We start from the raw sequence: 27,263 nt of genomic DNA on the forward strand, positions 1-27,263 counted from the left end.
AAGAAAAAGCACTGAATTACAACCGGTTTTAAAGTGTTCTAATTATTTAACCCTAATCAAATGTTTCGTTGTTCAAATTCAAGCAAGGCATTCTTTGAAATTTAGATCATTAGTGAAAGTGGTACACCAAAACCAAATTCTGGTATATATTTAGCCCAAATGAATGTAATTTGTCCTTTTTCAGATTCACTAGGCATTCCACTTGCCTTCTCGCTCTCTCCCTCCATCTGTCACCAGTTCGTGACGACTGCTCCTCTTTCCCTGCTGCTATGTCCTAATTCCAAGAGGAACATTAACAGACAACGTCAACCGGCAGGATCCAGTTTGCCCGAGAGTGCAGAGCCCTCCCTTCCAAACTCTAACAGTGTCTACGTATCAGTGGAGCGTGGCAGTCTAGTGCTGGCCTGCGGGTGAACACACACCTGCAGAGTCTCAGCTAAACGTGCCAGCAAAAGCGGAACACACAACACTGACGCAGCGCCTGAGCTAGAGAATAGGCCTTATATGGAAAGAAAGCAGTACATTAGGTCTATATTACGACTGCAGAGCAACCTGCAGTTATATTTGGTTGCGGATTACAAGCATGTTGGTAAAGCTTGGACATAAAAGGGTTAAAGATTGGCCTGCATTTTGACAAAAACACTCACTTTGAAAAAATATTTACTGTAACATGTGAATGCCATGATTCATCAAACAAGCCCGAGGAACACACATCTGGAACTGCTCAGAATGTTCACAGCACTCACAGACAAAATGTGTGACTTGTTAAGAGGGCTCAATTTGATGCTGAAACCTTCTGCACCACCAATATTACTACAAAGGCCAAGATAGTAACGCCTACTACCAAACGACACAATCATGCTGTGCAGCTCAAGGAACCATTTGTGAGTAGGGTATTGTTTACTTGCTCTTCTTGGCTGTTGTTCTTACACATACACCAGTGGATCTTGTGCCATTTTTGGGACCACCCAAAAACGTATGCTGGAGTTGGACACACCCTCCCTCTGGATTACGCCTATATTGCACAAAGAGCAACGTCAGTTCTTTTACACAGGGACGCAGACTGCATGGAAAATCCTCTGGTTGAGTAATGCGCTATATAAACACATCCCTTTGCTGTGTGTCAAATTGCTTCTAGCATTTTTGTAACTAACATACATTACAGCCATTAGTCGCACAGAAGAATGTTATTGATAACCATAATCAAGTGAACAACAACCTTTAGCTGGACATTTCTGAAGTCAGTGGAACTTCTCTTTATTCTTTTATACAGCATGCACTCCTTTCCTCAAAGTCACCATTTCAGTTTATAATAATAACGGGATAAATACTGACAACAATACAAACAATTGTGATAAAGTTCTTAGAAGGGTCATCAAAAATACAGGATTATGTGCTTTTCCATAACCAGGCAGTGACTCAAACCTCACAACTCACAACAAACCTCAAAACCACTGCGTGGTAATTTTCTTAAGTACAATACTGGCTCTATTCAGATAATCAAAAATGTTTTATATATCAAGCAGACACACACACACAAACATGTGAAATTACAGCTGTAGTCAGAGTCTTATTCCTATATCTAGACCTCTTTGGCTTACCAGTACACCAGTGTAAACATTACACAAAGGTCTATAGACGTTTACACCCAGGGACACGGTACATAATGTATTTGGATGACACTTATCATCATTGATACCACCAACTCTGACAGATCTATTAGAGAGGAAATCAACAGTTTTTCTGAGTGGCATACAATCAACTAACTACCTGGACCTGAATCCCAGCAAATCAAAGGAAATGGTAGTGGATTTCAGGCAGTACCAGCATGTGGTCCAACCATGGAAATAATGTGTACAGATGACTGAAAGAGTTAGACAATATAAGTACTTGGGTACAACCGTCGACACCCTCACATTCAAGAAAATGGTGAGCTGTTTTCAAAGTGCTAAAAGATGTTATTCTTCCTTATGATGATGAGAAGACTTTGCGTTCAGCAATCAATTCTCTAAACATTCTGCTTTATTGAATCCGTACTAACCTAGAACATGGCAGTATGGTTTGGAGCCGTGAAGACAATTAACTTACAACCCCATTAAAGAAAGCCAAACAAGTGACTACTGACCCCACACATACACTCCATCTATACTACAATCTCATGCCCTCTGGCAAACGTTATAAGGTTAAACATTAATGTTAGGACAAGCAGAGCAATAACACGTGTTGATCCTTTTTCTATTCACCTTTTGAACTCCTAGACAACATTTTATTGTGTTTTATACTGCATTTTTTTTAATCAATGACTTATTTATCTACTTAAATTTTCTCCATCAGCTTGTGTTTGTTTGTTTATTTATTTATTTATTTATTTATTTATTTATTTATTTATTGTTGATTAAAACCATAATACTGTAAAACCCTGATATCTGTAGACCATCTTATGACACTATGACATTTTCTAACGTCTAGTTTGTGAGTAGTTTAACTGGTCACATTCCTCGATTAGAGGGATGTGACCTGGTGTGGGTTACACTCACTCACCTGCCGGCTAGCACATGCAGCGAGACCCTGAGCACTGCCAGGAGCATGGAAGCTCAGGTACCTCAGAAGACTGGCAGCACTGTAATGCAATACAGGATGATGCTTGCAAAATCTGGGCACTGCCAATTTATACGGGCGTAATATGGAAATAACAATTATGTCAGACAAACAAGGGCCATGTTGTGATTATGTATTAACTTGAAGGAATTTGCAATAAGGGACATGGGAAATAAACCAAACACCAAGTTGGGACATGAACCCAGTCTAATAGGAACAGCATTTTACTCACATTAAATCAACAAGCCTCCCTTTAAAGGGGCTTCAAATGTCTAGATCCTGACCCCTTTAACATATACAGATAAGAAAATATTCATATGCAGCAGCCAAGACTAAGTGAATGAATGCCATGAACTAACTGTAAATATCTCCCAGTAACATCTACAGCAGTGCACAGAAATGCTTTCCAGCCTTGCCACATGTAACTGTCACTGGATTCATGATGTCTACACATCCATAATATGCTAATTTTTAATCAGTTAGTTATTTTAATCCTAAACTATAAGTGACGTGGTGTCTTACTTGTCCTGTGTGTAAATCTAGCTGCACTCAGCCAGCTAGTTGGGTTTGAGTAATTAGGAAACCCTCTTTTGGGCTGGCCGGCCAGATAATGTTAGTAGCTGATAAGGGCACCAAAACGTGCTTGTAACATAAGTGAATTTATAAGAACAACTTTATAGCTAGAAGTTGTTTTTCTTTTGGATATAATTAACAAATATGGCAGGTGCAAGTAAAATGTATAGTAGCCTTTAATCTTTTTAATCTTAATTTCTCAGAAGCCACTGAATGGCTCTGTCCAGTAACCCTTAGAGAGCAATGCAATGACTGGCCCATAAAACCTCCGTGGCGTTGCGTAACTGTTGCTCAATTGCTGAGGGGACACGCCATTTGCGCCAAGCTCTCAGAGGAGCACAGAGCATGGCCCATTGCTTTTGTGGCCTTTTGTTAAGGCAGGAAGGGGGTGCGGGCCGATCGGGAACCTTGTCTCCTTCTGTAGGCCTGGCAGGGGAACAGAGGTATGCTGTTCGCTTGGGAGAAAATATAGGCTGAGGAGTGCTGAGAAACACCTCAGGAAAACAGGGATAGTGTTCTGGGAACAAGGCTAATAGTCTGGAGCTAGAGCTAGTTTTCAATACACCAACATGATTGACGGAACGAACTAGATACAGTCACTACATTAGAACCCCATACCTTGTGCTTACCAGGCCAACCTTTAGGTACACCAGTCTTAAATGTTTTCTTGGTGTGTAATGAATAACTGCATAACATCTGTTGGCCTGCTCGGTTATATTATTTGGATGTTATACTATCAGTGAAAGTTCGCTGGTTTGAGCCCCATTGATGCCACAGCCATCTGTGGCTGAGAGTCTAAGAGAGCAAAGCACGCACTGCTCTCTGGGTTGTGGGGGGGGGGAGGGGAGGGTGCCATGACTCTGTCCCTGTCAAATCACAGCGACCCTAGCCAATCACAGGCCAAGGAGGTTATCGCTTTCCTCCGGGTGCCTTCAGCTGCCCTGTGTCGCAGTCTAGGAAGCACCTCGAAAAAGCTGCAGTGCTTGGCTGTGTGTCTAGGAGGAAGCACATGTCTGCTGCACTCTCCAGGGCTGGGAGATGCCGAATGACAGAGGAAGGTTAACTAGCTAATGTGTGGGAATCACTGATGAAGAGCTACAAGATAAACCATGCACAGCAATAAATGGAAACTCTTTACATGAGAATACACACATGTTTTGTGTTTTAAAGTGACTGCTGACACCAAAGGTTTTTTAGACTCTACAAAGTGCTGAAAATCAATTAATGCTTAAAAAAGTTTGCATTTAGTGCTACATGCAGGAAACAACATGGATCTAATGTAAACTAAAATTACTTCAAAATTCTGTTTGTGGAAAGAAAAATGCCCACAGTGACTGGTTTATGAGAATAAAAATAAAACAGTATATGGCCTGATATGTAATAATATGGCATGTAGTAATTATATGTAGAAATATGGCCTGATCAATAGCTTGGCTAGTTTTCAAAGGTCTGCTATGGCACCCAACACTGGCCTTCCATTGAACGATTACTGTTCTGAGGATATAATCATGCACATGACCAAAACATCAATAAAGATCACAGTCCATAGACCACTCGGCCTTAAGGGACATTACAGGAAACCACCTAGCAAGGGTGGAGTGAACGAAGCTGTAGCTTTGTCCGATCATGAAATCCCCCCCCCCCCCCCCCCCCCCCAAAAAAAATGCAAGAAACACGGACTTGAACAACTAGTTATCCTCCTTGGCTCATGTTACTAGCATAACCCAGACATCCAGGTTTCACTTGTCAATCTTTGTGAGGATTTCTGTCATGTCTTTCCAGAGAAGCCACTCAGATGCTTGTCCAGGCCCTTGTCATCTGGACTACTACAGCTCACTCTTGGCCTCCCCGTACACACCACCTGGTATTCAGCCGTACAGCTCATCCAATCTTCAGGTGCTTCTACTTCACTCCACTTCCCTTACACACATGCACACGCGCTCTCAGCTCCAACTCAGCTGTTCCCAGGACTGCAATCTTCTGGACGGAGATCTCCGATGGGGTTCCTGGGATCTGCTGGAGCAACTCTCTCAGTTAGAAGGTCACAGCCCCTAGTGCTCCGATTACCACGGTAACCCGTTGCCTTCACCTACCACATCTTTCCAGCTCTTCTCTCAGCCCTTGGTATTTCTCAAGCTTTTCATGTTCCTTGTTCTTGACGGTGATATCACTTGGACTTGCCACATCCATCGCTACGGACCTTTTCTGCCGCATGTCCATTTGGATACTGCAGTCACCTACATTACAGGACCGGCCTGGGTAACAGTAATTGATATACATAGGAAAACTGCACAAGAGGCAAGTGCCCCTGCGCTGACAAATTCACACAAGTGCATTGCTGTTGCCAGCTTTCAAGACTTAAGATTTTTTAGCAATATGGCCTTGAGCCTTAATCCCTCATATTGTGGAATCTCATTACAGACAAAAATCATGTCTGAGCTAGCTGGAGCCCAAAGCAAATGACATTTTGGCAGAAAAGAGGTGTGTTAATGCTACAACAAACTCATCACCACAAAAGCTAGATGGCTGACAATGCCAACTGGACGGTGTTATGAATCTGACTACTGTGTTTAGTCTATACTGGTTTTGCTACCACACAGTTGCATCCAGACAATAAGAATAAGATAGAGCTTCACTGAGAACTGAATGTAACTGATGGCATTACTGTTGATGGAAAGGAACCTTTTCAGGGGACTGGCATTTTCAGTATTCTTTAAGCCATATCCAGACATCTTTACAAATCAGTCAGCACTCAGACACCTGTGTCATAGCCTTTAAACGAGGTCTGATCACTACATTCAGTGTCCTTGATTACTGCAGGATTACATTTGACATGAAACTGACACCTGCACCTTCACTGTGATCAAGACTTAAAGCCGCTATGTGCATTTCTGGCACTGTTAAACACTAGAGCCAAAAGGAAAAGTAAGCAGATTGACTTTCCATTTTGAATACATTTCTGAATAAAAGTCAAAGCTCTCAATTTTTCCATGTTGCCTCATAGTTAACATGGTGCACATTTATAAAGTACGACTCTAATCAGAGAACAGTGCAGCACCTGAAGACTGACATTTAAAACAAACAGAAATGGCAACAGAATGACTCAATCATTTGATAAATGCCAGTAATACAAGTCAGTCCTTCTAGTCTGACCACATACACCATTTGAAAATGGGAAATTCTCAACACCAAGTATATTCAGAGCAGGGCAGACAGGCGTTTCGTACCGAGCTCATAATCTGCCCTCCCCTGCACCGTGGCCCCATGAGGAGGGAGGGGCCACTTCAGTGCTTCCATCTTCACCACACACAGTACCACAAGAGCCTAAATGTCCATCACTTAAATCATAAAGTAGACTTAGACTCTACTCTCACAATCATATAATCTTAAAATAATATGATTTACAAAAATGTAAAATAAAAGTAATAAAAACTAACAAAAAATAAACAAACAAGTAAAACAGAGTTGATAAATGGCTCATAATTGTATAAACCATGGCTATTAAATAATTCATTAAATCTGGGTATACACTGTGTAATTATTGTGATGTTTATGCAATCAGGACAAATCACAGTAACGTGGCATGCTCCATGAGAGTGGATTTAGCATCTCTGTGACCAGAGACAGCTCCAATTATCTGTCCAAATCTCAGTGACAGCTGCCATGACACACAACTAAAAACAACCAACAGGGAGCGACACAGAATTACGCTCAACTCAACGCCAACTTCAAATCAATGGCAGGATAGCAAACTGAAAACGAAGTGGGACTCAAAAGAAGAACGTTTGTGGAATTGTGGCAGCAGAGAGAATGCCTTTTTGATGTCTTCTTTTGGCAAAAATAAGTCGCACATAGATGCTGAAAGCATATGATCATAATTTTCTATCTTGGGATTATTGCCAGAGAACTTTATTGTTCAGTCTGACATTCCGCGAGTGAGATCGCATAGTCTGTCATGTGATTTGGTCAAAATGTCAGCATCTCATACCGTGTGAACAATGCAACAAACATGTACAACTCCTGGAACTCAGTGTAAAGCCTTCTTACAAAATACTGCCAAGAGGCCAAGTATACCTGCATATTGCATACTGAACTTTCAGAAACTTTACCAAAGATAACAAGAAACAAGATTAATTGTTGAACTGTTTTTTTTTTTTGCTCCTTGGATTATATTGTAGGCTTCTATATAATTTTTGTAGCTGCTACATTTAGCGTGCCAGCATTTTGGCTGATAGTCATAAGAGTTTGAAAAGTACCATTACTGAAAATGACCTCAAGCGTGAAGAGATAAAACACAAGTGTGCCAATTCTACAGGTGCCTCAACACTGACAAGTCTGTCTGTGGAGTGCATTGGGGTGTTGAGGCCTGTTCCAGGAATAGTATAAACAGTTTTGTTACTGATTTGCAGTTTATTGTATTCCCACTTAAGCAGTGTCTTTCCTATAGATGGGCATCAACACTGATCGGGGCAATAGATGAGAGAGAAAAAAAAAAGTAGCTTGCAACAACAAAGAGACATTCATTGCAACAATTCCACAGAACAAGATAGCTAGGGTGTGACCACACCACAAGTATGCACCTGGAAATATTATGAACTGTATTATATTACTTGGAATTGTTCTATGAAGCAGTATTAATTACACAATAATTGGCCTTAAACTGCATTCATGCCATGGCTATGACTAAGCTAAACAAAGGGGAAAAAAAGAAAAAGCTATTGGGTCACAGTGAAACAAATGCTTTTACATGAGTTTACTTTATTGTCATAAAACACCTACTATAAACAGTCAAAGGCTAAGCAGGAAAGCTCAAATGCCCACATGAACTGAACTTCCACTGGTGAGGCAGAACACCTTGTAACGATGAGTATATGCACAGTAAAAGGTTTTGAGTTTTCAGTGTAAAGGTCAAAGAATGGCCTTTCTTAATGGCAGAGCTTATGAGGCATATCAGTGAAATGATGAGAATGCCATTTTAACTTAATTCAACACAAACAATGGATGCTTTATTTTTATCGTGCTTTAAAAAGAATGCTCTCTTTCTAGAGTATTTTTCCTAACTGTATATCTGCTGCCTTTCATTAACAGTTAGTAAACCTGAGCCATACCAATCTCTGCAAGACACTTGTTTTCCAGTTCAGCAAAAGACAAACCCGACAGTATCGTTAAAGTATGTTAAGACACTGTAAGGCCAGCAATCCATCATAGGTTAAATATACATGCCTTTACTAAGAGTACAGCACTAATCTCCTCGCTAATTAAACAAATGTACAAGGATAATCACAGCACGGAGCAAATGGCTGCATGAGTCATTGTGTTTGCAAGGTGACTTATTAATGCCAGAATTTATTATTATCATCATCATCATCATCATCATCAGTATTAACTAACTACTTCCAACATCTCTGAAATTCTGTGAAGTCCTTGCCTGGACTCCGAACTAATGGTAGAGGATGGAACAGTATGTCAAATAAAAGACAATTCAATTCACTGCACAAAGTAGAGGAGGGAGGGTCCAGAGTGTCAGGTCAGCCTCATCAGTCAGATGTACGCTGCAGGAAAGGCATTTGGCTCTACAGAATGCGTGATGGAAATACAGCGCAGGTTTCCACTTCTTTGATTCTGATTTTATTCACTTGCAAATTCTGAATTTGAACTGACATTAATACGGACACCACTGGCAGCAGTGTTCCAAAAAAAAAAAAAAAGTAAGCGCACGCATGCACGCACGTACGTACCAACTTATATAAAATGATGTTGGATTACAGACGTAATGGCCTGACGATCCAAGCCTGCTAAGTGTAGGCATACTCAGCTCAAGTCTGCCCTCTGGTGTACATCCGAGGTATTTCCTGTGCCAAATCCAACCTTTAGTGGTGTGGCACACACGCTCCGCCCACACACAGACGGAGAGTTTGATATCTATAGCGCTTTAGCCTGGCCTCAATGTCAAAGATTTTGCCAGTTGCATTCTGAGTGGCTATTATACTGATCAAAGTTTTATTGTTCCAGCTAAATTCAGCCTTAGCGAATAGTTGCAATTGAGTATGCAAAATAGTCTTTCATAAACAGTTCATGTTATCTCATCATTCCAAGTAAGTGAAGAGTTCTGCTTACAGGAGTTAGCAAGAGAAACACAGCTTGCTGGCTATGGACAAAGCCTTATATTTCAAGCATGGCCAGCTGTCTGTGAACACCTACCAGGCATCTGATTTTGCTGGTTGTGTCAGTTATGCGAGATCATGTGAAATGGCTCACAGAGAAAGGCATAGCTGTGGCTTACGCAGGGACACAATGAAGACAACAACATGGCATCTGGGTGATGAAATATCATAACTGGAACTCAAATTACTCGTGGGCACTAAAGTGGAGAGAATTACTACAGACTTACATTTACTGACATGGTCTCTCCAACTGTTTTGATTTCATTACAGGCACAGGACAGGACATTACAGGACATCCCACATCCAGCAGGGCCATTGTATAGCTACTCGTTTACCCGGGGAACCATGTGTCTATTTTCAAGATTGCCTCCTTATTTAAGTCATGCCAAAATTGCAGGCTTGTGATTGGTCATCAGTCAGTCAAATTTCCTTTTCCTGAAATAGTATGCAGGTCTTGGTCAGGTGAAGTAGCGCAAGATTAGTGGTCAAGTGGACCCACTAGTGGACTAGTGTCCACGGACGTGGTGCTAGGAAGTAGTCTAACGATATTCATATCACCACAACATCTGCACGTACGTGTCACATGACTCATCACCACCAAAGCTATGAATGTGACTTCTTTTCCAATCCATGGTGGAAAGCCACTCACAGTCAAACCCGCCTGCCGAGGGTTTCTTGAGTGGTCCAATAGAAACCTTTAAAGTCTGACAAGCTAAAATTTTACAAACTCTCATTGGCAATTTTTTTTTCCAATTGGATAGATTTTCTATTGAGAAACTCTGACTAGTTTAAAGAACATACATGAGAATAACTATCCAAAAATATTTGATCTAAGACACACGAATCATTTGTAGGAGTGTGCTTACTACCTAAATGTTATACAAGCCACTAATATTTTGCCTATACAGGCCATAACACCTCACTGACTAGCAATGCCAGCTAGATCCCGACACACCTCAGCTCAACCCCATCAAGCTACAATAACTGTGTGTTTGATTTATGTAGCAACTCTCTCATATCTCATACCTAAGGTTGCTTCACAAAAACCTCTGGTGGGAGAGAAAAAAAAATGTCGAGGAGAGTAAGCAGAATAGCGTACCAGGCAGGTCCTGAGTCAGCACAACTCCACTCCGCTACAGAAACCATGCCCGGCAGGTCCTGAATCAGCTCAGCTCCACTCCACCCAGCTACAGAAACCATACCTGGGAGGTCCTGAGTGAGTTCAACTCCACTCCACTCCACCTAGCTACAAAAACCATGCCCAGCAGGTCCTGAGTCAGCTCAAATCAATCCAGTACAGCGACAGTAAGGCCAACATGGTACTGCAGTCCAGTCACTCACTAATGAATAATACAGCTTTGGAAATTACATTTGATTTAAAACATATTTAAACTTCAGAGTAAACAGGCACTTACAGAAGTGAGAGAAGTGAAACGTGCAACGTGGGTTGGAAAATCTGACCACATTTTGATCCTCTTATATAATACCTGCTGGTTGCCGTCCCCTTCCTCATGAGGAAAGTCCAAAGCTTACACTATGCACATTCTGCACTACTGAATGGGAAAACTTTACATCATGTGTAAAATATAGAACAGGGCTAGAACAGAGCACCAAAAATACTTACAGACTATTAAACACAAGCAAGAACTCTGACAGATCCTGAAGAAGTAAAAAAACAACAAGCAAAAAAAAAAAAATAATGCAAGAATGTCCAGAGATTCTGAGCTCCCCGAGTGACGCAGTAGTAATGGAGAATATCCAGAGTAATGTAGCAGATCCACTTAAATACACGCACACAACAGCAAAAAGCAACAATTTCCCAGTGACTCACCATGCTCTCAAGTCCCCTGGGGAATGTTTGGATTTGTTCAATGACATGTTCAAATAGGTGTTGTACACGACCCTCAGAGGCATTGCAAATATCAGTCAAGATACCATAGTATCTTCAATAAGACTTAGGAACAATTCTTATAAATTATTCCTGCACACCATCATATATAAAACTAATATATATTAGACTAAAGGGGGGGGGGGGGGGGGGGGGGGGGGGCGTCTGATTAATACATTTTCTATACTACCAAATAATTCATACGATTTGATTCTACTCCAGGGAGCTCATGATTTCTCCTCTCAAAGACATGGACACAGCTCTACCAACAAGAGATGGCATGTGAGCACATCAATCTTTGTATAATGCTTAGATTAGGAAACAAACAGGTGCAAGATCTCACAGCTAGCCACAGGAAAACACGGGGCTGAGGCAAGAACAGCAGCCATCAAGCCACACTATGCTTTTTGTATTTTATGTATATTTTCAGTGAATTTGTTTCAGTGAACTCAGTCATATTTCACACAATAACCAGAGGGCATGGTTATTGAAGGTAATAGGCTCAAGTGTCTTGTGTTGTTGCTTGCAGATCTAGGAGATCAATGGATGCTATTCTAAGCCTTGTCAAAGTTAAGTGAATTTTTATTTGCAGTTTTCCATTTTGTTTTAAATATGCAATTTACATATATACCAAGAGTCATAACTAACAGCCAGAAATAGTCTTTTAGTTGGCCAACTCTCTCTAATGGCCTTTAGGTGGCTGCAGAGACAACAAAACTACTTCAGAACGATTATGAAGCACTTCTACTGAATGGACACTGGGTGGCGACATACAAGCACAGTACATATCTTAACCGCTTTCTACATCTCAGCACATCTTGAAAACAAAAATGTCCTTTAAGCAAATATCACTACACTGAAATACCCAGCAACATACCAAGCAATGTTGGGCACCTGCACCTTAGGACAAAGTGATTTAGCACAACCTGAAACATCAGGTAAAACCAAGACAGTCAAGAAATTCTGCATCAGTTTGTGGACTGTGACGAACACAACTTCACAACTGTCTTGCTTAAACAGGTGCCACATTAGCAAGTGTTTCTTGACTCTTGCCTTGAGTGCAGGTCAACAGCTTTTGTGGTAGAGATGGTATCATGTTTCAGTATATAACAACATGAGTCAAATTTTGTCATATGAAAACTATGCTGCCTGCCACAAAGGCAGCTACTGAGTCGTGCTCAGTCATGCCACCACACTGCGGCTTACGTTCCTCAAGACATTCCTCAATATCTCCGCTGGTGAAAGGCTATCGGGCCTCCCAGCCTTTGGTCATTTTGATGATGTTCATCAGTTGCTATTCAATAGGGCTGTTAATAAAGAAACAAGGACCAGGTGACTCCTTGACTTTATTAGATGACAAACATCTATTGCAACAACTGCAATACTGTAATCTTAAATAACTATGTCAATTAATCAGACAATAGTCAATCACATTTTATACATTAAACCCATTCTAGTTAATAAAGGGCTAATCCAGAGTGCCACAATCAAGACCAGGGGGGGGGGGGGGGAAAAAAAAAAAAAAAAAAAAAAAAAAAAAAGTTGCACGAAGTACACTCTAATGCAAAACTGTCTCCCTCTAGCAGTCTTTGTGCTTCCAATATCAGGACACATTCACCAGAGAGAGAGACCTTATGAGCCCTTTCAGGATACAGTGATCAGGGACAGTCGTGTGTGGACACAGATCAGAATGTCCCCTGTCCCCACCCGCCCACCCCCAGTTATTCAAAAACAACTTTCTACTTCATGAATAGAAGAACGTTCATCTACCAGCCTATACTAAGCAACCTAATGTGAGAGACAAGATTCCCAAACCATTTACTGTATGTTACTTGTCACTGAAGTGATTCCTGCTAAAATTTACAAGGAACTGTCAGGATCTCAATATGACAAAGATAAAAATGCCCAAACTAGCAGCCCACATAACTGAGTGAGAATGGTGCAACTGCTGACATTCACACATGAATGAAGGGAGGACAATGCAAGCAGACCATACTGCTGTGTGTGTGTGTGTGGGGGGGGGGGGTATAAAGTTCTCCATCACTACTGTATAAATGATGATGGATCCATGTCTGCTGCACTCTACTATGCAAGTAAAGGGAAAGCCCCAAAAATAGCATTCATATGTTCAATATGTTAATATGAAAACAATGCCATGAAAAAATATTATGCAAAATACCACTGCTGAATCCAACCAGACCAGTTGCTGCTCTCTCCATACAGCCCATGCCTTTACAGGCACACCTCCTCAGGCCTTTTAACAAGTAAATAACGAGCCTTCTCAAGAACTGCCTGGTTTTCTGCACAACTGGCTCCAAAAGTGTAATCTGATCATATGAAGTAATAAAGAACAGAGACAGCCATATTTATCAGAGGAATACAAAATGTTACACAAATGGTTTAATAGAAATGGTAACTTCAATGATCAATGAAAAAGGGTGTAACTGGAGAGTGGAGTTCCCATTAGTACAACAGGTACAGGGTAGTCTAGTAAAGAGAGATCTGTGATATAACAAAGTTATTGGGGCGCATAAGAGTGGAATGGTGAGCAAAGGGATTTCTTAAAACGTGACCCTCCACTAGTCAGTCTGGCTCATCATTCTCAAATAGAAGTAATTCAACATAGCTGGTACTTTCCTTAGGCTGTCCTACAGTACAAAGAAGGCAGCATTGACAAAGAAACCAAGTATGTTAACCATAGGTCAGCAGGCCTAATGAATCTGCCAGTAGGAAAACTAGAGAATTAGATTGGTATTACTGGGAAGGAGAAAACCACTGCCATCAACTAAAAGATAATAGCCAAATGGTGCTACTTGTCTCATCACTCCATGTTTGCTGAAGGCCATCTGGATGGTCCACAGGACTACTGAAGAAATGTTCTATGCAGAGGTTTAGACAAAGCCATTTCACTTCAAGGACCTGACCCAAATTCCCTTAAAATGCTGTGGTGTGATCTGAAGCAGGCCAGTCAAGCAAGACACCCCAAAAATATACATGGACTAAAATGGTTGTGTGGATGAATGGGCACAATACCTTCTAACAAGACTGCTTACTTACCACGTACAGAAAGTGTCTGGTTGACGTTAGCACAAGTAAAGGAAGTACCACTATTTGCTAAGTACTTCTTACATTAAAGACCAGAATTGGTCTTTGAATAAAACATACGTCACTGGAAATGTGAAATTTCTCAAAAACAACTAAACCTTTTTATTATTGATGACTTGATAAAGACATGACATATTTAACAAAGAAATCCATGGCTCACAGATTGTTACAACTGTACATTGTAAATTCAACACCTGGGTAGAAATACTGGATTGCCTTCTATCCCCATGTTCCCATTACCTCATCACCATGACTCACGTGTCCATAAAGCACAACATATGAATCATTAGATAATTCATCTACTGACAAAGGCCAGTCTCAGGAAGGACTAGCCCTTCCTGTACACCTCAATCTTTGTCATTTTTAAAGTAGGAATTTTTTCACGCACATTGCAATATGTTTACAGAAATACTGTCAGTGGTGACATGCATGGACTTGAATGACTCAAGAATGTGACTAATACCCGCCAGCTGTTGTTAGTAAAGTCTGCATGGCATCCCAGGTCAGTGCAACTAAATAGCTCCTCATAGCACCTGTCATGCTCTCCCACCTGCCGAAGCCTCGCACTCCCACAGAGGCCTCGCAAAAAGACAAAAATAATCACAGGCTTTCCACGCGGTAGGGGTGGGGTGGGGTTATAGGAAGCTTTACCAAACCAGCCCTACGGCTGCTGCCGAGTCTAGACAGTGAATGAGGCTCATCAGAAATGGAGCCAACGTATAATAGTAACAAATGCTTTTATGATTCTAGATAGTATTGAGATGAGATCAGTGAAAAGTCCAGTGAGTTCTCAGCTGATGTTGAGTCCCTGGGTGCACAGGCCTCTCAGTGCGAGAGTGTGAGGGAATGGCCTCAGGGTATGTGGATATGCTTTACAGAGATCTAAAGCCAGTCAATGTGGGAGCTCCAGGCACTGCAGACTACAAGTTTAGGCAGAAACCTCGATTCAGCCTTCACAGGCCCCTTCAGAGAAGAAGGGCAGCTACTGTCAGAGTGTTAGCAGTCAACTCACTATACAAATGCCTCCTGGTTCTCTCTCTCTAAGAATGTCCTAACAGCACATTACCGCAAACAAAACAAGACAGAAAAAACTTGACGGCATGCTTTAAAAAAGGGCGTCATCATTACCAAACTTGGCCAATAACTCTCAGATTAAATTGGAACAAACAAAAAAGATGAAATGTGAGGACCAGCTCCTGTGTGATACTAGCTCTTGAACAGATGGTCAAAAGACCCGTGTGAGAGCATCGTTAAGAGGAGGAGGTCACCAGGCGTCATCCTGTGACCCAGACAGGAGCACGTCCCGTCACCTCCACAGACAGAAGCTCCAGCAAGGCCCGAGACCACTGGTGCGAAGAGTGAGCATAAACAAACAGTCGGCCTTCGCCAGTAGTTTTCCCACTCTGCCTGCACCCAAGACAGAAGATGAGCACTGAGCAAACAAGCTCTGAACTGAAGCTGCACTCGGCCGTCCCTCTGCAGAATTTGGTTCCATGGTGTTATGAGCACAGCCTGGGTCCCAAATGGACTATAGAAGAGCAATGATACAACAGACAGAGAATTACACCGACCATCATATAACAGAGGATATTCTTTTGATAAAGTTCGTCATGTGACCAACAGTCAATTTTTACAGTCAGCCATTTGAAATCATAAAATGTTCACCCCAAAGGAAAGACACACCAAACACACCAAAAAGCAGTTTCATCTCCCTAAATGCAGTCAGCCAAGAGAGAAAAGGTAAGACAAATTTGGGCTCTGGAATGGCAGGGAGGGTTGTGCTACTGAGTGTTATGGCAGCTTGGTGGCAGCTCAGACAAGCATGCAGACGGGCATAAAATCAGGGCTGGCTGGCACGCAGGGTAGGAGCGGAGAGCAGCGAGATGGCCGGCAGCCAGCCAGCACTGGCAGTGCCAGCGAAACAATGATTCAGTGCTAAAGGCTAAATACAGTGGCATGGTGCATGCTAAAGCCAGGGCCCAGCTCCCTTCAGCCTCCACACACAGGGAAGGATTATTTTAAATAAAATGAGAAGGAGAACCACTATAAACCCTCCTTGATCAGACCTCGCCAGAGCATAACACACAAGCTCAGCAGGGCCGGGAGAACCAGTTGTATGGGAGTCATTACCATGTCCATGTATGATCAGCCCCCAAAGGCTGTTCAATACAATATTATCACCACCACAATATGGTCTGGCAATATGCAAATATGCCTTCCAATAAATGAGAAATATTTGTGTGTGCTGTAAGGGTGACTACCAACCTCAGACTTTGCCAGTGAGTGTTCTGTGGGTGTTTTGATGAAGCACCACATTCATATCCACTTCCAACAAACAAATCATTTTGGTCAAAATAATTCAGGCCACTCTTCAAACCACATCACCAGTGGGATTTAATATACTGCAACGCCTGCAATGTGATCCAATATAGCTGCATTGTATTCTGTTTATGCAGATATACAAATAATGATCTCACTGGGTTGACTCAGCTGCCCTTAGACAGCTTCTCATTGACGTGATCTGTTTACCATTGACAGTTAGGCAGAAGTCAGCATTTAGCATAGCACAGAGGCTACATCTGGACTGGAGCTTATACTAGGACAGTGAGAGCGTGCCAGTTACAAGGTGCAGATCACAGGCTTCTAGGGAACACAGATAAGGACCTTTGTTCTAGAAAGCAGCGCTTTGACAAATAGCCTGTATTCTAACTTCAAAGATGAACGCTAACAGACATGAAAGTAAAGCCATGGCACATGCAGCATGTAGTGTGTGCAAAAAAAAAAACAAACCTAAATCAGCTCCCTGAAAATCACTGCAACAAGTGATACAAATTTGTATATTGCAAACCAAGCAAAAAAATAAATGTAAAAATAAAACCCCCTGGGGGTGGCAGAGGTCAGCTGTTGTACACTAGCATCCACTGTGTGCGTGTTGACCTTCTATCACACAGCCCACCCTCACGACATAAGGAAGGGAACTCTCATTGTGCCTGTAACAGAGCACCAGAAGCACACAGGCCTATGCACAAGGCCATCCGCTCCAGCCAGAGACTTCCTGCTCTGTCTAAAGCCCCTGCAGGATAGACACCATTGGACAGGAAAGTCCTGATATTTAAAAAGTTGAAAAGAACGCAACTGCCAGCCTTAAACTACCAGTTTTACTACTAATTCACCCAGACTACCTGGCGAAAACACTTCCCTCGACGTGACCAATAAAAATGTTTTTTTTAAAACGGTAAGACTGGCGACAAGTTCTGATTAAAAACCTCCTTCCACAAGAAATCTAGTACAGTCAACTGATGCACCTGAAACTTCTCCAAACATCTCACACTACTCCCTTGACACTGTGCAGTAACGGCACAGCTGGTACAACTCAAACCCCGTGGAAGTCCCACTCATCAATAACCTGTGGTCAGAAGTGAGTGAGACGGCAGATGCAATTCCTCACGTCTGGCTCACCAGCTCAATGAATCGTCAGTTTGAAAGATGATTCTCCACTGTGGCTTTCTCACACTAAAGCAACAAAGAAAACCATAGAAGCTTTGTATACTCCTGATTTAATCAAAACCATCAGGGCATGAACTAATCCTCAATGTTGAGGTCTCGTATAACAGCCACTGTGAAAGAGCTGATGACTAAAGCAAAGGAGAAGCTATTTGAGATTTACAACAGAGCAAGAGGAAATCATATTTGCCTGGGGACTCGTTGTTGAGACCCAATTTTAAAATGGAAAGATCTCATGAATAGGATGTTTGATACTAATTAAGTAAAAGCAATTTTGTCCTAGCTGTAAAAGTAGAGGTCTATTAGGCTATTGCTTTTATAGAACTCCATAAAGTCCACAATGGTCGTTTCACAGCAGCTTCCTACCCATGATCCCAGCAGCTTCCTACCCATGATCCCAACACACTACCCACTCCCTCCCACTGCCAGACAAACACTAGATGAGCTTAGACGAGATTAGATCTACTTAATATACATGGTGTATAGCAAAAATGTAATTGACAATTAAGACATGAGTGACTGAATTAACCTCCAGTAGCAATTCAATAGCCTCAAAGAGCACGAGCAAGCAAAGCCTGTTCTATTTACTATCAATTCTGTTGCTCAAAATGGGGCATACAATATCCACAGGAGCATCAGAGTTCATGGGTAATAAAATCCGCTGCGGTTTTCTGTCGCTCACCTGCCTGCCGCGCGTGCAAACAAGGCTTCACAATGAAATGCTCTTTACATATGAATGTGGTACACAGCAGCCCTCCAATTACACAAATAAAGCACCAACATGTGAGCTGCACTAAAGATGTCCTTTGCTTTGAATCCTCAAAAGATATATAACATGGGGGACAACCAAATAAAAAATATATACAACTGTTGTCCAGTGTGGCAGACGAGCTTGAGGAGTGAACAGCAGACTCAAAGTCCAAATAATGGGGCTGCTCTCCACATAAAAGGAAAATGGTACACTTGGAGAATCTGGGTTTAGATTGACATGGTACACTGGAGGAAAATCAACGAGGAATGTCATCATTCCTGAGGATGCACGTCATAAAGGGTGTCATCACCCCAAAAAGATGAACACGAAAAACAAAAGCATTGAGAAACTGATACACAGCTCATGATTTCCCAGGGCTGCCGTTGCTAAAACATATTTGCTTAGGAATTGAACAATGAAGTAAATATTTGTTATGTAAGAAAATCTATCCAATGGTCAATAGTGTCAAAAGGCTTCAACTAAGGTTCTGAATCAACATCACACCATCCACTCAAAATGGCAAAGTTATGAATCATAGCCACAAGTTTAATTCTCTAAGGAACTAATAAATACTGAAAAGAGAACTGAAAGTGCCAACATAAACATCACTCTTAGCCTAAATACAGAAGTCAGACTTCAAGTGGTGAGCAGCATTTTTTAAAGTAATAAATAAAATAAATATCAAAAACACCAGCACAACTTTTTAATTCTGAAGTTTGAATGAACTGGACTGAATGAAAGCATTTTCATATTCCAAAAATTCCTATGCAGGAAGAAACATTCATTTCCTCCAAAATAAAACATTTTAGGTCCTAATTCTGATGGAGTCAACAGAGTGCAGGCAGATGCCGTGCAGGTCACTGTCCCTTTAAGAGCACAGCCTGCTGAAAGTGAGTTAGGCCATATATGAGCCCCAGCTACATCACACCCTCATCCACCCTTTATCTTTTCTGGCCTGGACAGACACAGTGAAAACATTTCCTCTCCTCTCCAAATCCACTCTATTCCACAGGGATTATTAATTGGAGATATTGGCTAATCTACTTGCTTTCCACACAGATAATGATTCACTGAGAGTCCCGTGAGCAGCTTCTAACACTGCCAAGAGCAGATTGCATTCAAAAAGAAAACGTGATAATCTCCCTAAACAGGGCCACCAGCCTGCACTGTAACCCTAGAACATTACAAAGGCACTTTAATATAATTTGTGCTGAGTTAGATCAAGTGGTGTTTTGGAGGATTTGAGCAAAATGAGAAATAAATACAAAGCAAAGCAACTGATGAAAAACTCAATAAACAACAACTCAGCTAGCCAGATTCAGATTTCAAATTACATCATACTGTGACATCAGGGCACACAGCTGACCTTGTAAGATCGAAAACTGTTCAAGTACAAATACATTTTAAAAAGTAACCAAAAAGCTATAAGCAAGGAAGTACAAATTTAAGACTAGTAAACATTTATGTGAATATACAATTTATCTCATGAAAAAGACAGCAAATTTTGACAAGCTTTGACGTGCATTCCTAGAGCACAATTTGTGGTCACAAGACAAACAGTTATAAAGTCTGCGTGACCTTTATCCGACTTCTTGCGGTTGTGTCAACCTTATGTCACCTGGATCCTTACTAAGCCTTACAGGCTGTTTCACTGAGGCAGTTATTCATTTCCTCGATATCCACATAATCACACCCAAAATATGATTCATACATTGTCACAGGTGTCCCTCCCATACTGAGCCCTACACAAAACATAAGAATGAACCCTACCCTAAAGAATCAGTAAATTACTATTTCAAAATAATGATTTATAAGGCTAAAACGACACAGGAATACAACAGCAAAATGCCTACCATCTGTGCTCCAATTAGCACTGTCATTTTGGAAAAAGTCATTTAGGCAGTGTAATACTAGTATAGCCTATTAAGAGTAAACAAATCATTAACATTTACCAAATAACCCTTAAGGTCAATTTTCTCATATTCCTGCCTCATCATGAGCATCTTTGCTTAATGTTTTAACTAGGGAACATGATTTCACAGACGATGGTAGGGTTGAGTGGTATCTCCAAAAATAATCATACATCAATAAAACAATATACCTATTGTGCATGATAACAGTTATCAAATAGTAGTAAATATTTATGATTTTTTTTATTCTATCAGCACAAGTGCATCATAGAACACTTTTCCTAAGCTTCATTGGCACAACCAAAGCACTCAAACATTCTCATGACTTGCTGCAGCTCTCATGTTAAGAACTTCGATGAAATGCTTGACTGTGACACACCAGGTAAATTAAAGGCTCAGTGTAATGCATTACATTACAGTGACCGTTGTTCCCCCCTGCCCCGTTTGAGTCTTGGTTCCTCTCAAGGTTTCTTCCTCATGCTCTTGGGAGTTTTTCTTTGCCAATGTCACCCTTGGCTTGCTCACTGGGGGCTTGGACTCAGACATGTGTAAAGCTGTTTGTGACAACAGCTGTTGTAAAAAGTGCTATAACTAAACTTGTCTTTGATTATTATTGTGGACTTTCGAAATGAAGAAAGCCAAAATAACTGCATTAATTACAGTCTTGGATAAGGCCACTACACCTGAGTGTCTTTGATGCTGACTCACACTCACATGTATGCTCTGGGACTGAACTGACAGGTCCATTAGAGTGTCAAATGAAGTTCTCATTATTCCAGAAGGGTCTATTAGCAAGCGCCATCAAGCACACAGCAGTCGCAGCTATACCACGGTCTGCAAAAACACTGACGGTCACACTAATGGCCACTCACCTGATATTTGGAATGCTTATAATAAATTTAGTATTTAGTATATTTCATACATGTTTATACTCTCTTTAGAATTAAAGGCTAACAAGACTAAAACATAACTTCAGGGATAAACCCCAATACCTAGAGCTCAGATTAGGCACAATACACATTTTAAATGGAAGGTGACCAGGAGAATGGCACAAGCACAATTACTGTCAGTCACCCTGATTTATGCTAAACCACGCAGTGCTGATAGATATCACTTGAAACAAGCACATTTCAAATGAGAAAGCAAATAAAAGACAACTCACTATTGCAGCTGTACAAAATAAAGAACATTCAGCCTTTTATATTAAGAAGTGGGCTCTGCCAGAAGAAATAAAATTATCAACACGTTCAAACTAGAATAATAAACCCAGCATCTTTCCACTAAGGCTCATTCTGACACTCACCTATCTTCCTCTCCATCGACAGGCAGGTTCTTCAGCAGACTGGCCGAGGCCGTTAAGGCACTGACTCCACCACTCTCCTCAGGACCTGAGGAGGTGCCAGCTTGGGAGGCACATTCACCAGCCGCTAGCTTCGGAAACGCCAGCAGAGACTGATGCTGAAAGAGAAGGCGCTGGGCATCCTCTAGCTGCGTGGCCATCAGCGAGGGCAGAGTAGCATACAGGGCACTGACAGGAGGATGGGACCCAGCATCCTTACCACCATCATGAACCAAGCTGGACTGAGGATCACTCTGGTGACTGGGAGGCACATTTGATGTGGTCAGGCTCGTTGTAACTGCAGGGACAAACTGGGTTGTTAGGCCCTGACTGTTAAGTGGCGCCTGCTGTTCAATAGAGAGCTGAGAAGAGAGCGGTTGGCCTTGGGGCTTCTTGATAACCCCAGACCCTGCAGACTGTACCAACTGTGGCATCACCCCACTAGCAGGGGCCTGGACCATCTGGGGCGAGGGTGTCTGCTGTGGTTGAAGAAGACTGTGTGGAAGTGAATGAGCTACAGCAGGTGGCTGGGGAGCCTGCATCATCTGAGTGTTTCCTGCTACAGCCACAGGGGGTACAGAACATGGCAGTGTTTGTGCTGATCCAGGAGGTGTAGCCTGGATGATCTGCTGAGATTGGGTAAATTCAGGTGGCAGACTGCCACCTTGGCTTAATGGATTGACATGCACTGATGCTACCTGGGCTGCTGCAGCTGGTTGCTGTGCATGCGGGTAAGCCATCTGCTGCTGGGAGACTCCTGGCAGACCCTGAGCTGAAGTCAGCTGTGCTGCCTGGGCATATGTGAGCTGCTGTGGGGGTGATGGATGCCCGGTGGTTGTCTGCAGTCCTACCATGCTGACTGGCACCTGCTGCTGAGTGCTGGCTGGCAGTGGGGTGGCACTGGCCTTCAGGTGTTGGTGTACAATGTCCTGGCGTTGCATATGAGGCTTAGCAATGCTAGCAGGAGTGGAGTAGTCTGCCATCTGAGTGGGTGGCTGTGGAAAGATCTGCTGCACAGCTGTAGAGCCTCCAATATCCAAACTGCCCACACTCTCAGAGTAGTGGCTCAGAGTGCTGACCGAGCCCCCACTAGCACTCTCTGAACATGAAATGGTGTCAGGTACAAACTGGCGAATGCTTTCCACTGATCGGGTGCTTGGCACATTCTCAGGCACTCCAGGACCTGGAGCCTCCTTGTCATAATACTCCGTGCATGTCCATCTGCCTTTCCTAAAGGGCTCTGAACTAGAGTCCAACTTAACCACTCTAAAGCGCGAGCCGGTGGTAGGAGGGGGCACTTGGGCCTGCTGAGGCTGTGCACTGGAGACAGAGGCAACACTTGTAGGCTGTGCCATGTCCACCAACCCTACATGACTGCCACTTGTTGAGCCAATAACAGCAGATGTTGTGGTGCTAGTCGTCATGCTCACGACACTACTTACTACACCACTTTGTTGCTGTATTAGGTTTATATTTTGGTTATGAGTATTATTCAAGCCAGAGGAAAAGACTACACTGCTACCATTTGCACTTATGCCACCTAAACCAGGCACATTGGAGTTTAATATATTAACATTACTAACATTGCTAGTTAAAGGCTTAATAACACTAACTGCAGCACCTGGCGCTGCCGAGACCATTCCCGCAGACGTTCCCAGGGCAACAGTAACTGAAGTCTGACCAATGACATTGGGAGTGCCAACAGAGACATTTTCCAGAATCCCTCCAACATTTAAAGACATTTTCTGGCCTTTGGCTGGTAAAGTCCCAGTGCTCGGTGTTGTGGTGGATGTCACCACACTGCCCAGCAGAATCCCAGCTTGCGTCCCAGTTGAGCCCGAGGAAGCGGCATGAGTATTTCCAGAGGGGGTGGCGTGAAACTGATGGTGATGAAGGGTGTGGTGGGTCCGGTGCTGATGCTGAACAGCACCGTTGACCATAGTCCCGTGAGGTTGAGGGAGGACATGCGGCTGATTCGGGGACACGGCGCCGGGGGTTTCTGCCTCGTGGAAGTTGCTCAAGGTTTCCTCAGATGAGCTTCTCTCAGCAGCCCCTGTGTCATTTGCCCGTGACAAGGAAACATCCAGGATCTCAGAAGAGCTCAAATCCTCTGTGTGGGATTCATCCAAGTCATCACAGCTCTCAGTGTCCTCTGTAATGCTGTTGTTGGTGCTGACAGAGATTTGTGCTGGAGTAACGCTGGTGATCTGAAAGCCACTTTTCTTTTTTATCTGTGCCCCTGCTGGAGTCAGAATGGGAGCCAACAGTGTTGACTGGGAATGGATGCTCAGGCTTTGGGGTGGGTGTTGACTTCCCAGTGACGACGCGGCAGGGGCCGGCGGCAGAATTAATGTCGAAGGCTTGTAATCATCTGCTGGCATCAGACTGCTGCTAAGGCTAGTACTTCCCTGTGATGCCAATGAGGAGGGAGCCCCACCAGCAGCGTTACTGGCCCCACGCCTCTGAACACTGACCGGCGGCGCCATTCTCCGAGCGCTCGCCGAGTCTCCTGTGGAGTCGGGCTGCTGCATCTCCAGGGGCGGCTTGGAAATACAGGCTACAAGAACTGCCGTGTTGACAAAGTTTTTTTCAAAAGGAATTTTACCTTGCCCGAGTAGTTTCCACATAAAACTAATGTCCACTTTCCAGCACCAGTCAGGCGCCGATAGTTCAACTTTTGTAACCTATTAGCTAACGTAGGTATGTAATCCACACACCCGCCCCGCCGCGGCTAACACGCTAGCTAGCGGAGCTAAGTTATACAGTCTCGGTGAGTAATGCTAGTATTGCTAGCCCACAACCCAGCCAGCGCCGGCTTGTTCAGCTGTTTATCTGACCCGTTGCCAAGAATGTTGAAGCTACTATTAATTTAACATAATATAAGTGTTATTGAATCCAGTCAATCCAGATAATAGCTAATTACTCAAACGCAGCAACGCTGGCTACAAGTGCATCGACACGGTATTCCCATCAGTTACAGCCAGACTGTAGCTAAGTGTTTAGAATATAACGTTATATCAACCAAACAATTATACTATCCTTCGACGTTGTCAGGCTGGCAGACTGTATTCAAACAGCGTAACGTTATTAGAGTTCTTGTTTACTCCATTTCTTCGTCTCTTTGTTGTAATCCAGTGCTAGCTATCTCCCTCAGCAGCCTGTGCTAATGCTGGATAGCTGTGACGGACCAGGGGGAGGAGACCGTGAGAACATGGCGACCGCGCATGTCCGTTTACAGCCAGACATAAAGCAGTCTGAGGAGAGGGGCTGGAGAGGAGAGGAGAAATAAGGCACGACTTGGAGAGGAGCATAGCAAGGTGGGCGTAAGTTGTTAAAAAACAAACAAACAAAAAACTGGAGGGCAAAGTGTCAGTGTAAATAAGACAAGCGTTTGTAAATATTCGCACAACGCGCACTCATGACTTCAGATATAGACAAGCCCGGCCCCTGCGTAACCGGGTGAATGGGAGACTTATTTCGCTTGGACCTCAGAGGCTGTCACGGTGATGAGGGAGCATGGGCGTTGTCCTCATGTCCTAGTCCAAGTGATGCCAGACTTCATTTTCAAAGTAAAAACAAAAGAATAGCCAGAGATATAATTATAGATTAAGAAGTAGATAATTGTTCTAACTAGTATATTTTACCTCATTTGGATGATAAATATTAAATAAGTTAATTTGGGTCAGAAGCTTAACAACCCAAATAGATGCAGCCTATTGAAAAAAACAAACAGATATATTCATTAATACAGACAGAACAAACATCCACTTTACACACATAGTTGTCTTTTTGAAGTCAAACTAAAGGAAATAAATACCTAATGTTCTAGGCACAATACTATCAATGACTGTCATGTTAGGTAAGGGGCATTTTAAACACCTTAGTCTGGAGTAAGGTATAAAAAAGTTTTATAGCACAATGCAACACTATATAGGAGTGATGTTCCTCAAACATTTACATCGAAGCTATTGCAATCGAATATACTGTTTTGGATATGTCTGGATTTGCCACTTGTGTTTCCAGAAGTCTCTAGTTACAGAGGTTGGTTATTCACTGCATAATATACATGTATGTTTGTGCTCAAAAGTAACAAAGGTTAATTTGACAGATTCAGTGTGATTATATGAAGCAATGGTAATGATATTAATAATAGTAGACACTATTTTGTTGTTTGGGGAGTGTCAAATGACGGTCATGTTTTGATGCAAGATGAAATAAAAATGACTGGTGATAATATTGAGTAATTATTGGTTTTATATATGTTCATGAATACATTTTAGTGGTTAAATTGATACTCTTGATATATTTCCTGTCAAATACAATTGATATGTACCTGATTGACACTGGTGCTTTCTCTTTAGGGGTTCTTAGAGGGAGGCCTTCTTCACTGAGGGCTGATAATGAAAAGATCTTGCACCTCTGTAGGGCAGAAATCACCACCACTCTTCACTAGTGGCTTATTTTGGTCAAAAATAATTGTAACTATTAGTTGTAAGACAACAAATACATATCTCCTCTCTCATTTGTTATCTAACATGAGCCAGAATAAATTTCATGAGGGTAAACTGGAACAAAAAACTGAAAAGATGTATGAAAAGAAGCCCACCCAAACAAGTATGTGGTTTTTGTGACTGGCAGGCAGTTGTAAGGGCCAGCAGTCAGGCTGTACATATCTATACACAAGCCAGATGGAGAAAGCCAGTGAGAACTGATTGCAGTGTAAGCGTCTGGTGCTGTCAGCAGATTTAAGTCACACCAGCTCTGAAAAAAAAAAAAAATGCACTGAGCTATTCTCCTCTGGAACAATTATGGCTACTAGTTTGCTTTTAGTGTGTAAAAATGTATTAAAATGATATCTTTAAAACAATAGACTTCATTCTTATACCACTGCTTTACGGGAGCTGAGTCTGGATTTGCTGCACTGCTGTGAGTTCACTGTAGTTGTCTCTCACAGATGCAATAGTATTTTAACATCGTCAAAGATGTTAATGGGTATTAAAATGTGTGAGGACAGACATCGTAGCTTTGACTCTGTAGCTGAGGTGAAAGTCTTGAAATAACACAGAAATTAGGAGGAGCAGCACTGTGCAGCTCAATGGACTGAAGTGTTGGCTGTTGTGTTCACTTTGCACCTTTGACATTGTTGACAGCCAGAGCTCAATGTCCACGTAGAACAGTAACAATTAATGCCAAACAAATCTGTGCAGACTTTAGGATATAGAGTAATTCTGCTGATCTGTTTGGAATGAGTGTGATATATTCGTTCATCTAGACATCCACAAACATGTTTCAATAAGATCTTAAAAGATGATGCATGTCTCCCCTTAGGCACTTTTGAAAATTCTCTGGCTTGTTAAGGAGCTTTCATCTGTAATGTCTGTGGTCTACAATGTAACATGAGGAAACAAATTGTACAGTGCAGCTAAAAGGA

General features: G+C 42.3%; 1 protein-coding gene across 1 annotated transcript in view; it reads right to left on the bottom strand.

Moving 5' to 3' along the window:
• Nucleotides 1–25,014, bottom strand: part of tsc22d1 (TSC22 domain family, member 1) — a 34,749-nt gene extending 9,735 nt beyond the window's left edge. Inside the window, exon 1 of the mRNA XM_027009568.2 lies at nt 21,797–25,014. Coding sequence (XP_026865369.2) covers nt 21,797–24,459 — 2,663 coding nt within the window. The 5' untranslated portion in view covers nt 24,460–25,014. The remainder of the gene's footprint in view (nt 1–21,796) is intronic.
• Between the last annotated feature and the right edge of the window lie 2,249 nt (nt 25,015–27,263).

The sequence above is a fragment of the Electrophorus electricus genome, chromosome 2 (genome assembly GCF_013358815.1).
Source record: "Electrophorus electricus isolate fEleEle1 chromosome 2, fEleEle1.pri, whole genome shotgun sequence".
In the NCBI taxonomy this organism is placed as follows: Eukaryota; Metazoa; Chordata; class Actinopteri; order Gymnotiformes; family Gymnotidae; genus Electrophorus; species Electrophorus electricus.